Source organism: Sinocyclocheilus rhinocerous, unplaced genomic scaffold (assembly GCF_001515625.1).
Source record: "Sinocyclocheilus rhinocerous isolate Xijiao unplaced genomic scaffold, SAMN03320098_v1.1 scaffold436, whole genome shotgun sequence".
NCBI classification, from domain to species: domain Eukaryota; kingdom Metazoa; phylum Chordata; class Actinopteri; order Cypriniformes; family Cyprinidae; genus Sinocyclocheilus; species Sinocyclocheilus rhinocerous.
This window is the reverse complement of record NW_015631718.1, coordinates 270,991-285,896: the sequence shown is the minus strand read 5'-3', so window position 1 is coordinate 285,896 and position 14,906 is coordinate 270,991. Positions and strand designations below refer to the sequence as shown.

The 14,906-nt window shown below is 40.2% G+C and overlaps 1 protein-coding gene across 1 annotated transcript in view; it reads right to left on the bottom strand.

Annotated features, from left to right (window-relative positions):
* Positions 1–14,906, bottom strand: part of LOC107741884 (neural-cadherin) — a 307,523-nt gene that overhangs the window by 45,902 nt on the left and 246,715 nt on the right. The window contains exon 22 of the mRNA XM_016554680.1: positions 10,849–11,126. Within this exon, the coding sequence (XP_016410166.1) occupies positions 10,849–11,126 (278 nt within the window). The remainder of the gene's footprint in view (positions 1–10,848; positions 11,127–14,906) is intronic.

Sequence of the window (14,906 nt, the reverse complement as noted above, 5' to 3'; positions counted from 1 at the left end):
TGAATATCTCACAGACATCACTGGAAAGTTTGTAGTTCGGTCGGATATGTCAAAAGCAAGTAAGTAAAACATTGCACAAGTTACTAAAGTTATTTGACGGTAAGGAGAGCGAGAGCGAGAGAGGGAGTCCGAGAGTGCGCACTTCTGTTGCATGATCTTGATTGCGGTTTGCTCCATTAGCGCAAGCATTTGGATTAAAACTAAATCGTAAATATAAAACAAACAAAAATTATAGGGGCATTCACTATAAACAACATTTATTTTAAACGTCAAGCATACACGACTTTATTTAAAGCAAAAGTGAAACTAGCAGACTGTGTGAAATGTACTAGGCTGTAAGGGTCTCTCTCATTCTGCACCAATACAAACCTGTGCACGCTGCACATGTTTAGCTTTCTTTAAAGGCCAAAGTATATTTCGGTTTTTACTCATACGCGAGGGTCCGCATACAGTGCGCGTAACTCAAATTACATCACCAAAATAGTATGCGCGTACTCGTATAATGTATACTTCGGTTTTTACTCATACACGAGGGTCTGTGTACACTGCGCGTGACACAAATTACATCACCAAAATAGTACGCGTGCACTTGTATAACGTATAATGAGTGGTTCCCTGCATTATTTTAGGAAAACGCTTTGTGATTACAGTATTGAGCTGCTGCAATGGAGCAGCTCTAATGTGCCATTAAAATGAACAGTGTAAGTAACAAAAGCTTATACATTTTAACAGGTATAATTAAGTGTGGAAATACCTGAAGGTAATATCTGTTTGCTAAATGAAGCCAACTAACATGATTCATATTATTATTATTTTGTTTCTGTACCCAATATTCAAAAAACAATTACAAATACTGTGAAAATGCAGGTATCGTATCGGTATCGGCAAGTATCAAAAATTAAAGTATCGGTATCGGACTCATTCTGAAAAAAGTGGTATCGGTGCATCCCTACTTGTGATGTTTTGGTCAGGCTGTCGATCTGCTGAATATCAAATACTGGCATAACTTCATGTTTTTATGCTTTACTCTGCAGATTTAACCCTCTTGCTATTTCCAACTGTATATATGTTAGCATAGTTTAACCCTCATGTGGTGTTCGGGTACTTTTTGCTCTGAAAATTTTTTATTTTTCCCGAAAATACTAGTTAATATAAATACATAACCAGTCCTAAATGAAAGAAAAGAAGTTGACAAAAAGATTGAATCCAATCTTTGGTGATAATATAGCATAATGAGTGATTTATAAGCAATTTTTGAGGCCGGGTCCTTTTTGCTCTGTAACCTCGTTAGTGTGAAAGGGTTCTGAACACAACACAAGGGTTAAGTGTTTAGTGTAGTTAATAAAGTCTTTTTGTATCACACTTGGTTATTTGTTGTTTTGAGTCCCAGATCATGCCTATCATGTTGTTTTGAGTCCCAGATCATGTTGTTTTGAGTCCCAGATCATGCCTATCACAGCTACATGCTTCTAGAAAGTGTTGGCTTAGTATTAGGATATTATTGTCTATAGCCAAGAAAATAATATTTTATACAGTCTATAGATATGCTCACTGAACATTAGCTGGTCAGATGTCTAAGAATCCCCAAAACCAGTTACTTGATCCAAATACTTTCACTGAACATAATTAATTATACATATTTTCATTTTGGGCTGATTTGCTACATCTTAATATATAAAAGTTAAAATTAGCACCCAACTACTGAATGCACCTTTAACTGAATTAACATTTGTATCCAGTACAAAGCTATTTTTACTTGCACACAAACAAGTAAACAATAAAATTTCAGTGAGGTGGTTTTTTTTTTTAGATCCTTTCTCATAAGATGCTAAAGTTTACAGGAATCTGTCTCAAAGATTTCAGATGGTGTGTCAGATAGTCATTCTCGACTCATCCATCAACCGTGTCGAGATGGATACAAGTGCGGGATGGAAGAGTAATGCACACCACAGAGAAAACTTTCCATGATAATGGCACAGATATTACATTCCTAATGTTGGCCCATTGATTACTGTCAGCCTCACAGCGAGCTGGATTTGGACAAATTTCTAGACTGGTGCGACTAATGCTCTCTCCAAGACACAAACCTAGCAAGACAGAGGAGCCAATCTGGTTGCAATAAGACAACATTTCAACCACCTGAATCGATACAATAAAGTAACTCCATCTGGGGCACAATACCCTTTTAAGCTAAAGTTTCATAAAGACTCACTAGAAATTATGTCAGGTGACTCCTGTTTAGGCCGAGGATTGAGTAATACATAAGCCCTGAAATCTGGTGGTGGAAAGAGTCAGTCGGCAGGGTTTAAGGGATGGATGATGGGGTGCTTGGAGAGGGCGATTCAAAGTGGAGATCAAATTATGTGACAGGATCAATGAAAGAGAGTCCCACTGAAGCATAAGAGAATATTGAAGCTGGTCTGATGAGAGACTGAGGAAAGGAGTGGAAAAATGAAAGAGCAAAATGTTTGCTGATCACACATTTTGAGTTTCTTTGGGGCATTTCTTGCAAAGCAGTTGTTTGTGAACAACAACGTTAAATAGCAGAAAAACAGCAAGAAAGGCAGTTTGACAGTCTTTTCATTCCCCCCAAAAACAACAGCCTTTGATAAGCAGCAGCAGGGTCACAGATCTTTCTAAAGAACTGGCCTCTGTCCTATGTAATTCACTGGGGTCAATTTGAGCAATATCTCAAATATTAACAGTGTCTTTTGAGTGAGAACTCAAGTCAGTGATAAAGAGAACACCAGAGAGACAGTAAAACACTTTAAAATAGAAGCACTTCTTTCATCATTGAAAAAAAAAGACTCAGCTCTGTTCTGCTTGATGAACTAAATCAGACCAATTTATCTCCTCGAGTGAATCCTGGTCTTAATATCAGCCATGATGGCTGAACACAATCCTCTTACTCCCTCTGGTCCATTTCACCCCTTCCCATTCGCTCATTTCCCTCCAGCATAAACAGTACGAGGAATCCATTGGCTAGCTTGTGAGAAACCTACAACAATCTCCACCCTGCCCTCCATTTACAAATTCACCATTAATCATGCTTCCTGACTATATATGTTGATCCTTAAATCTTGAGATCCAGCCCTCTGCAGAGTGATGAACACTGTGCTGGAATATACTGCATGCATGAATCTGCATATCAGAAACAGTATTTTAATAAAGCATATATATTAAATTAAGTGTCTATAAATGGTAACACTTTAGTATAGGGTATACACTTTAGTAATTCAGACTTCAAGTAAAACCATAAAACAGGTCTCTAAACCTATGATTTCACAAACACAGCAAATGAAACAAAATTCAGTTCCTCCGCTAACTGGGGAGCTGTCATTTATTTGTTGAATGGTGACAATCATCTGAAAGGATGCTGCTTAATTAGACTTAAATTATGATTGAGGGTGTTTATGCTTAAATTGACTGCAGTTCTACATTTTATCATCTATACACAATAAAGCTCAACATCCTACTTATGATAAATACAGAATTTTGCAGCATCCATTTTCCCTAGGAAATCCATCTATAATTTCCAAAAGATGTTTTTGCCTTATGCTAGCAGTAGCAGTGGCAATAGGATATATATATATATTTTTTATTCATTTAATTATTCATTTTATTTTACTTTATTAGAGGTTGGGGTAATGATATTTTACATTTTGCAGGATTATTCTAACAGGGGTTTATAATTTTTGAGTAAATGTGCTTTAAATTGACACCCGTTCCTGATGTACATTTACAAAAGATTTGTCTTGAAATTATTATCAGTTTAATTCTAATTCTCACGGACATGGTACATGGACTGAATGAAAGTGACTAATAGAAAAAGGACATTGAGAGCTAAACTCTCCAGACTGGTTGGATGTTTGATGCATGTGAATTAGTGTTTGTATAGGAAAACAGTGATATTTAAAGCACTCTCCTGCAGGATTGTCAAAGTCTCTCTTGACACAGAAATAACCAAGCAGTGTGAGTGACCAAGCAATTTCATTCTGCCAAAGCGAGATATTCGTATAGACCATGTCGTATCAATGCATGCAAATCCCTATTTTTCATACAAATGTCTATGTTTGATAAATCGTTCCGTGTGAATGCATACAGTTCAAATAAACATTTTGCATATAAATGCTCATATTTTGAAACTGAAAAACTGAAAGGTTTTGAACACATATATGCCTGAAGTCTGAAGAAGACCGGAAGGTTGACGTAACACAGACGCAACATTAAAGTTGTTGCCTGTGGGCATTATTAGGATTAGAGGAGGGCTTGAGGCATGAAGCGCTCTGGCCCACAACACCAGCTCAGAACATTACATGCTCACTAGGTTTGACCACTCGCAAGTCCTTAGCTTTACTTTCTTCTTTTAATTAAACCACTGAGAGCTAAATTAATTTCTCCATATTTTTCAAGGTGATTAAAATGAGGCACGTAGATATAATGTATGTCAGAATGGGATGCTAAGCCATTGCATGTGTATTGCATGTACAAATCTTACACTGGTATTTTTAAGGCTTTCTACGATGTTGTCACAGAGTCACCAGCACCGCCAGATCATTCAGCCCCACCCACTCTTCACAATCACCAGATTTCTGATTTTCCTCACCTGTCTGCACTAATCAACCACAGTATAAAGCCACCTTCATGTCACCACCTCAGTGTCTGGTCTTGTTGTTATTTCTTGCATCAACTTACCTGACTACTTACCTGATCTGCTCTATGATCCCTTCATCTTCAGTCATCGTCTTAGCATTCCGGATTCCCCACAAACCTGCAAATCAAGGACAGAGTTACTGCTCAGCTAAGTCTCAGCTAGAGTTACTGAACTATTATCACTTACCGTACCTGTAATCATCGCTTTCTCCTCCAAAGCCTCTCAATAAAGCTCTGTGTGTTGGATATTTACCCGTTTTGTCTCCTTCTGTGCGCTGACAGATGTAAGGTCATCAGGCACGTGCAGAAGGGGGGGCTTTGGGGGCTCAAGCCCCTGCCCTTTTTCAAAATTATTCAAAAGTGCCCCTCTCAGACAAATAGCAATGATATTGTGATCAATAAAAAAAATGCATTTGAATTATAATTAACCTGACAATGTGTACAAAACAGTAAATAATCGCTCAAAAGTCGGAAAATTCATGTTAATTTTTACATATCTGTCAATCTGAGGCGTTGCTATGGGTTGCGTTCCTTTTGCGTGACTGATATTCCACAGTCTGTTCGGAAGCCTAGGCTCTCGAGCCATATAGGCTAGTTCTTTCAGTGAGTGGGTTGACGGAAGGAAAAAATAAACCAAACAATATTTTAAACTTTTTTTTTTAATCAATAATCAAAGCTAGTGTGTCGATTTAATTACAAATCCATATATTATATATTTTAGAATATTACATAATTCATCAATGCCCTTTTGTCATGCATAAAAGACATTAACCGCAAATAAGTTCTATTTCCTGTTCGTGGTCAGTCAATAGCCGCATGTGGTGCCTAAGTTTGTAAATAAAGACAAAACGACAGCTTCTGATATATTTGTTTAGCGATTTATTTCACTCATCTCCCTCTCGCTGGTGGAACTTTGAATTGTGTGACGTAGTCCAGTGAAGGCGTGTTTAGGGCGGAGTGCCGCGAGCAGTGTTGCCAACTTAGCAATTTTGTAAGGTAAGGAATTACTTTTAAATAACAGTAACAAGTAATCTATAATGTATTACAGCTTGGAAGTAACTTGCACAACACTGTGCATAAAACACCAACCAATCATGATCTGGCACAAGTTCAAATTTCATTGGACAATAATGTGAAGTGGAGTGATAATTTTCTGTTCAAATTCATAAATCGGCTGAAAATTACTGTGTTTTGGTTTTGTTTGTGCGCGACAGTTGTCCGTGAGGGGCTGTCGCGCTATTTTGTGTTTGGTTATTTATTAAAGTTTTGTTTGAATGTTCGCCGGTTCCCGCCTCCTTCTTTCCATTCTTTGTTACATTGGTGCCGAAACCTGGGAGGAAGGAGGGACACACTGCCAGAGATCCCTCGCCGCTGTGGTGAATCCGCGGTGCCATCGAGCATGGCGGAGCAGTCTGCCGCCATGGACGCTCGAGGCGGTGGGCTGGAGTGAGTTGACGGGGGGGCGGACGAACTCGCTGCCGGCCGCTTGGGATGTGGAGGGACGGTTGCCGTCCGTGAGGGAGCGGAGGAGTCGCCCCGTTTGCCGGAGGCCGGAGCCTGCTGCCATCCGCCATGATGGCTGCCCCGAATCCAGAGGAGCCGTCGCCATCCACCGGGCGGCGGAGGAGTGTCGGGACGTCCACCGAGGGCTATCCAGTGCCGCCGCTAGGCATCGCGGAAGAGTTTACCCAGCTGGTGGAGGGCCGAGCGGCAGTGTGTCTGGGAACCAGAACAAGATTTTTTTTTTTTCTCTCTCGTCTCTGTCTCTCCCTATCCTTCCGTCTGCTTTACTCTCGCCTCGTCTGTCTGTCCTTACCCCCAGGTACGCGCAGCCACCGTGATCGGCTCCCCCTGGCCTGCGAGGGGCGATAGGGATATGTGACGAGAGGACGAGACCTGCGCCACTCACCGGTCTCGAGTCCCACGGAGGAGCTCCGGAAGGATAAAAGATAAAAGAGTGACGACAGTGTTTGTAGGCTGGCGAAATGGTGACGTGAAAGGACTTTATTATGTTAAAAATTTTTATAATTATGCTGCATTATGAAAGCATCTTAAGCTTATCAAGCCTGCATTTTTTATCAAAAATACAGAAAAACTGTAATATTGTGAAATATTATTACAATTTAAAATAATGTTTTTCTATTTTAATATACTTTAAAATATAATTTATTTCTGTGATGCAAAGCTGAATTTTCAGCATCATTAGGCCTGTTCTAGTCTTCAGTGCATGATCCTTCAGAAATCATTTTAATATGCTAATTTATTATCAATGTTGGAAACAGTTGTGCTGCTTAATTTTTATTTTTTATTTATTTTTTGTGATACTTTTTTGGGGTTCATTGATAAATAAAAAGTTAAAAAGAACAGCATTTATTCAAAATAGGGATGTTTTCTAACAATATCAATCTTTACTATAACTGTTTCTATCAATTTAAAAATCCTTGCTCAATAAAAACTAATTTATTAAAAAAAATAATAATAATACTGACCTCAAGCTTTTGAACGGTAGTGTACATTGTTACAAAAGTTATATTTTAAATAAATGCTTTTCTTTTTTAACCTTTTATTCATCAAAGAATCTTGAAAAAAGTATCACAGGTTTCCAACATTGATAATAAATCAGCATTGCATAAAATGTATTTTAAAGTATATTAAAATTTTTATCAAATAAATGTAGGGTTGATGACCACAAGTGACTCCTTGCAATTTTTTTTTTTTTTACATTGTCCCTATTTTACATTTGAGCCCCTGCCCCTGAGGAGCTCTCTGCACGTCTCTGAAGGTCATGTCATGCAATGGAGATTGGGAAAAAGGTGTAATAGAACTGTATGTGTGTCAGTCTCCCCTGTAAAATATACAGGTGTGGAAGGTTTGTGCATGTGTGTGTAATGGGAGGTGGCAGTGTGATCTCTATAGGTGCTGAGGTAAATAGGTCAACACATAAATTATAAAATAGGCAAATGTGCAATTTCATTTTTTAAATGCCCCCTTTGGAAGAAGTCAGGCCGGTATTTATGATACATTTTTGCTCTGCATTTTTAATTTCCCTGCGGGAAAGAAAAATCCTCCATATCACAAGCAACAATTAGAATACAACTCACATCTGCAACCACATCTCAGATATCATTAGGAGCTTCCACATGGCAGCTGCTCTCTTGATTTGTATCTAAATCAACCCATACATACTAAAACACTGAGCTTTATCAATCACTGCTAAGCATCCAGCAGTGCCCTAGCTAACTGTTACAATCGTATCGTATCGTATTGTCAACTCACATTTTTTACCATCTCTCTCTGTCATTTTCAGGTCTATCTTACCATTAGGGAAGCGAAATGTAAATCAGAACAACAGGTTTCACAGGGTTGATGATTTTCTTAAAACAGCTCTGGCCAATATTTAAAAAAAAACAACTGGATATGTAAATTAAACCAATATGTAAATTAAAACAACTGGAATCACTTTTAATGTACAAAACACTGGCTCTAAAATAAAATTAAAATACACCAATTTTAATGCGCATTATTAAACACTAATGGAAATTATGTACTACAAATAGCATTTTACTCTTAAAAGTGCTTGGAATTCTTCATAGTCTATAAAATTAGTTCTTGTTTGAATGATGTGAAGATTTGTTCTCATTATTTCGCTACTGATCTCTGCATTTCTGCAGTTTTGGGGTTGATATATATTAGGGATGCGCCGATCCGATATTCATATTGGGTATCGGCTCCGATAGTGCCATTTTTCTCAGATCGGGTATCAGTCAGAGAGGGCCGATCCAAATACGAGATTTTCTTTTTCGATTGTGCAAATTATTCTGTGTTACTTCTGAAGCCATACAATAGCTCAATGTGAGCTACATATGAATATTTAAGTCCTTACATTAAAGTTCACACAAACTCTTTTCTCCGCTGTGGCTGTCAGTCATTCGTTCAGCCTTTAAACCCTGGTCGCGTTCGGTTACAGCAGTCAGCTCGGTAAAGCTCTCTCCAAGATCATTCTTTGTTCCCATTATGCTTGATTTGTAAATACATTATTTTCTTTACTAATACATTACTTTATCTTCTTGCCGGAGTTTAATGTTGTTTTGTTACTTGCTACCGGGTGTCTGTGAGAACAAAACACGGGCGTAGAAAAGACTATAAATTGTTTTTAACGTGCACAGTAACTGAAATTTAAAACTGTTAAAAGAAAGGCTCAATAACTGTTGCACAGATATAATACGCTACGCATCAATTTTTCTTCCCTTTGTGCTTTGCAGTTTTTAACGCGAAGCGCTTACAATGTGCGCATCCAGTGTGCAGAATGATGACGTCTCACAAACTCTTTTCTCCGCTGTGGCTGTCAGTCATTCGTTCAGCCTTTAAACCCTGGTCGCATTCGGTTACGGCAGTCAGCTCGGTAAAGCTCTCTCCAAGATCATTCTGTGTTCCCATTATACTTGATTTGTAAATACATGTCTATGATTTTGCAAAAAGGACTTTATCTTCTTGCCGGAGTTTAATGTTGTTTTGTTACTTGCTACCGGGTGTCTGTGAGAACAAAACACGGGCGTAGAAAAGACTATAAATTGTTTTTAACGTGCACAGTAACTGAAATTTAAAACTGTTAAAAGAAAGGCTCAATAACTGTTGCACAGATATAATACACTACGCATACATTTTTCTTCCCTTTGTCCTTGCGCACATTGTAAGCGCTTCGTGCTCATAGACTGTATAAAAACAGTTCGTGCTGCACTGTATTTGTTTTGTCCTATCATATCTATCATATGTAGTTGCCTTATTACAAAATATGCTATACATTCAAAATAAATGTATTTTAATTTTATAGTATATACTTAAACATATATATGAATGTTTTTAATGAATGGATTTTATAATACAAATAGCAATGTGTAACATTTTACCATATTTAGTGCAACACTTTTATTTGTTCCCCACAAAATATTGTTTTTTTCACTAAATGTTTGGATTTCTAAAATTATTGTGCACTGATTTTTCTAGAATAACTTTTGCTGCCGAATTATCCACTAACCTAGTTTATGATACATTTTTGACATAGATTTATAAATTCTACATTTATTTAAATGAGGGAAAAAAACTTCACTGGTATCGGATCGGTATCGGCCAATACCGAACCCTAGGTATCGGAATCGGTATCGGAGGTGAAAAAGGCGGATCGGAGCATCCCTAATATATATTCCTGTTCCAATCAACATGGGAAGGCGCAACTATCTCAGACAACTCAATCCAGCTATTCTAATCAAACTTGCATATGCATTTGAAGGACTGAATTAGCTATGCAAGAATTAGCATGATTAGAAGATCTGGCTCATTACGTTTTAACTGGAAGTGATGTATGACAACGCTGCCCAGCTTTGCACTTAAACATACATAGTTTACATAAAGAAACATCACTGCTAATTAGAACTACATGTTCCAGTGTAGGAAGATACACAACTTCCTGCTCTGAAACAAAACGTGAAACAGAGAAAATTTTGTTCAAAATATTCAATATGAGACATGGATCGCGCCTGCTTTGTTCAATTACAGCCACAGCTAAATAAAAAAACAAATAAAAAATGGCATTAGAGCATTTGTTATTAACTCGTGGCTGCCAGGTTTCTGTGCATTTCGAGAAAAAAAAATTCCCATCTAACAATTATCACAAGCTCCCTGCTCCCCCCAAAACCGTCCAATCCCAGTCATTCAGTATTGTTATTCGGGGAAGGAAATCAATATCCACGCCAGGACTGGATAATTGAATAACACAGAAAAAGAAAGGCTCTTTCAGCCTCATATTTGTGCAAAAGCTCAGACTCAGCTTCCAAATAGTGGTTTGGATCCATGTGGAAGTTCACTCGATCATGTCTCTTTTTACACTTTCAAAGAGGCCCATGAAAGTGATATGGAGATGAGGCATCTATGCATCTAAGTGCATGTGCATTGTGAGCTTTAGACAGTTTCATCAAGAAGCAATTCTCAACCTAATGTAATGTTTACACACTGTGGTTGGTTGTTTCCTCGAAGACCTTGCATATGCTCAGGAACCTGCTGCAGATTACAGACTGCTAAAGGAAGTCTGTTGTAAACATCTCACTGCTTGTCACATTCACTTTCTCTCCATATGCAAAGTGAAATAAAGTAATTTGAGTAAGCTCTTGAGCTCTCAAAGGAAAATCTGTACTTTCTCACCTGTATCCACTCTGCGTGTCCACACAGACTCCTCCGTTGTGGCAGGGGGTTCTGGGATAGACGGAGCAGCTCTGGTGGAGGTTTTCACGTGCTGAGCAGCTGCAGACAGCAGTGGCTTCCACAGTCACTGACACCAGAGCCATGCTGCCCGAGTCAACCACTGCCGGCTTGTCAGTCACGCTCAGATGGCTGGTGCAGCCCCCTCCTCCCCGACAGTCAGCAACCACACACTCATCTACATGAACCTGGGTCACGTTGACTTGAAGAAAAGACTGGAGCTGGATGGGAAAGGGAAATGGAAACAGAGAAAGTAAGTCCATCACTTGTGAAGTGCTGCCATAATGATGAAAGAAAAAATATGACAGAACAAACTAAAAGAGAGCAAAGAACATATGTGACTGTTATTTTGAGTAATTTTGACCCAGAATCACGATTTTGAGTTTCATGCACTGAGTGAAATAATTGTTTCTACTCAAAACTGCTGTTAAGAAATAATGTAAGGTTTCATTTTATATCATATCGTATCTTTTCATGGCTGAAACACTGATTGGGTGATTATGTAAGAGATTATTCATTTTAGTAAGTATCTTTGAACATCCCTTCTGAGGGTCATTCATGTTTTTTTTGTGCTATAATTAGTAGTAAAAGAATATCGGATATGTCATACCACATTAAAGCGTTCACCCAAAAATGAAAATTCATCATTTACTCACACTCATGTTGGTCCAATCCCAAACCAGACATTGGTTAATCTTCAAAACACACAATAAGCCTGATAGGTTTCTGTCCCTCCATTGAAAGTCCAGGTAACCAAAACTTAAATTGAGCAGTTTAATCCAAGTCTTGTGAAGAGACGTTTATTTACATCTAATAAATGGATTAGTTTTATGATGCCTTTATAACCTTTTTAGATCTTTTAGGTTTTATAAACCAAAATCTTGTGGGTTAGGTACAACAGGAGTGTGAGTAGATAACAAAATTAAAATTTTTGGTGAACTATCTCTTTAAAGGGCATCAAAATTACATTTATTGTTTCAGTTTTGTAATAAAATAATTTGTCATAATTTGAAGAATTTGAGACTTATCAAACATATCAAAACACAAAGTTCCTCATTGTAACTTCCATGCTAGCCCAGTCTGGTTTTTGCTGGTTACATGGTTAGAGCTGGTCTAGTTGGTCAGAAAACTAGGAAGGTCTTCCTCATGAAGCTCATTGACCAAGGGAGTCTTGCTGGTCAACCTACTTAGACTGCTAGGCAAGTATCACAGCAATCCAAACCAATCTTTTCAGCTGAGCTACCCTCAAATTAGCATACAAATAGCAAAACAAGTACAACCAAGTTAACCAAAAAGACCCCAAACCCACTTGTTCGTATTGCATTGAGGTGCGTTAAGAGTCAATGGTGCACGCTTACTCTATTTCGTTCTTGGACACACTGCGCACTCCAGAGCCTCTGCTTTTCCACAAGCACATAAACGGCGTGCAGATACCCCATGTCCACAAAACCTCTTAACTTTCACACCATTTATTCAAATACAACGTCTGAAGTGGTGCAGTTTGCTCAGGGGACCGAGCAGTCACACAGTGATTGACCTGTCCTCCACTAACTCATGCGGCCAGCACACTTAAAGGGAAATGAAGGGGTGAAGAAACCAGAGATATCGAGAGATACAGACAGAGATAAGATAGAGACAGATGTGCAAGGTGATAACTGCTCCAAGATTAGCTGGGACCTATTTGCCGGGACACTATTCTGACTTGGCGGTTGCTCATGGAGAGTTATTTTCTACGCAGCCGCTGTGGCACAGGGCTGTGGGTGATTGATGATGCTGGTTTTGTTGATTTTATGTGTGATCTGAAGGGGAAACTCTCAGGGAGCACAGGGGTACGGTGAAATGTGCACAACAGGAGTGGACAGGCAAATGTCACAATGTGTTATGGTGGGGTGAGAACAGAAATAGAGGGAGCAGCGTTAAGCCTCTGAAACAGTCTTATGTTAAATAAAAATGAACATATAATATTAAATAAAAGGAGAAATAAAGTGTACATGAGGAATATGTGGGAGAACTGAAAGGGCACAATAATGAGATGCTCACTGACTTCCCTGAGTGCCCTGCAGATGATGGAAATGGCAGGCGATCTGCAGGTTGGTGCTTAGGGTGTTGCAATATACCGGTACTGACGATAACCATGATATTTAAAAAATAAAATATTGATATGTTGATACTACATACAATAATATTGTAAATAATCCACTTGCAGTAACCAGCTATTAAACATAGCAGGTGGCAGTTTTGCACCTTAACACAGGTTGCCACCTGTCATAAAATGGAAAAAGATGATGACAACACAGTGTGTAGATACTAGTGCTACAAAAAAATCATGTTGGAAGAGATGAAATGTATACGATAAGATAAAAGTAAGATAAGTAACAAACATGAAAGTTAAAAGATAAAAGTTAGCTCGCCAGTGTGTTTATTTTTATTTTTTAAGACAGGGTGTTAGTCTGCACCCCAGTCTGCAGGAAATGCAAAGATGAATGGTTAATTTTAGTTCCCCTTCAGGAACTCGAGCTGCGTCCGAAGACACTACGGGAACGCCCCCAGCGTGACCGTGCTCTGAATCACATGTGTAATCAGTCCAATGGAAGGGCGAGACATCACAGGCGGGTGACGTAGTGACCAGGAAGCTATAAAGGCACGTGAGGTGGAACCGGCTTCAGCTTTCTGTCATTCAGCGAAGCGCTCGGTGTTGTGTCAGTCATATCTCTGTTGTGAGTCTTATTTGGTGTTGTCTGTCAAAATAGAAAGTCATAAGCACAATGTCCAAGGCCACAGAGAAAATAAAGCATAAGGGCGAAAGTGAGCAGCGTTTCAGGCTGTGTGTTCCTCCCTGCCCTTGCTATATTATGAGTGGGGATACACACAGTATGTGCGTTGTTTGCTTGGCGGCGAAGCATGCGGCATCGGCTCTTGATGGGGCCGATTGCCCGCATTGTGAGCAAATGTCATTGCGCCTGCTTCGCTCCCGGAAGGCTCTCTTTGAGGAGGGAGCCTTCGCCAGCGTTCCTCGCGGTGCTGGTCCCACTTCAGCCGAGGCTGAGCGGCGGCTGCATTCGTGGGGTTCGCAATTGGATTTGGCGGAGGGAATGGAGACGGGCGAGCCCCTATCTCCTTCCTCACCCGCCAGATCCGGTGCCCGCTCTCTGGGATCGGAAGCCCGCACTGCGGTTTCTTCCCCCCGGGGAACGGGCTCGACGCTCCGCCTATCTTCCTCCGAGGAGGTTGATGTGGAGAGCGCCGATGAGGATTCGCCCCCTCACACAGCACAGTATGAGGAGTTATTGGAGGTGGTCACTCGTGCCGTAGATAAACTAAATATTGATTGGCCGGCCGAGAAACAAGCTGAACCGCAGAAAAGCCAGTTAGATTAGCGCTTTCTGCGGAGTAAACTGCCACCTCCACGCCGGAGCCTACCGTTTTTCCCCGATCTCCACACCGAGGTGTCGAGGTCGTGGGTTAGACCATATTCAGCACGTCTATTTACCCCCGCTTCCTCTCATTATGCAAATGTGGTGGGGGTTAGGGATCATGGTTATAAGGCGATGCCCCGGGTGGAACAGACGCTCGCGAGCTATCTGTCCCCCGGCGCGGCATCGTCATTAAAGGCTCCGGCATTGCCCTCCAGGCCGTTACGTGCAACATCTAGCCTGGTGGGCAAGGGGTATACGGCGGCAGGTCAGGCTGGTGCGTGTCTGCACACCATGGCGGTGTTACAGGCGTACCAAGCCGACCTGCTTAAGGAGCTAGATGAAGGCGAAGAAATAAAAAAGCATGACATAGCAGAGCTTAGGAGGACCGCCGATTTATCTCTCCGCGCCACCAAAGAGACCGCCCGTGCCATTGTGCCTATGGCAGCTCTAGTGGCAGCAGAGAGACATTTGTGGTTGACCCTGTCAGATATTAAAGAAAAGGACAGGGTCTTCCTTATGGACGCCCCGCTTGCGCCTTCTGGCCTGTTCGGCGACGCCGTCAATTCCGTCGTCGACAGGTACCAG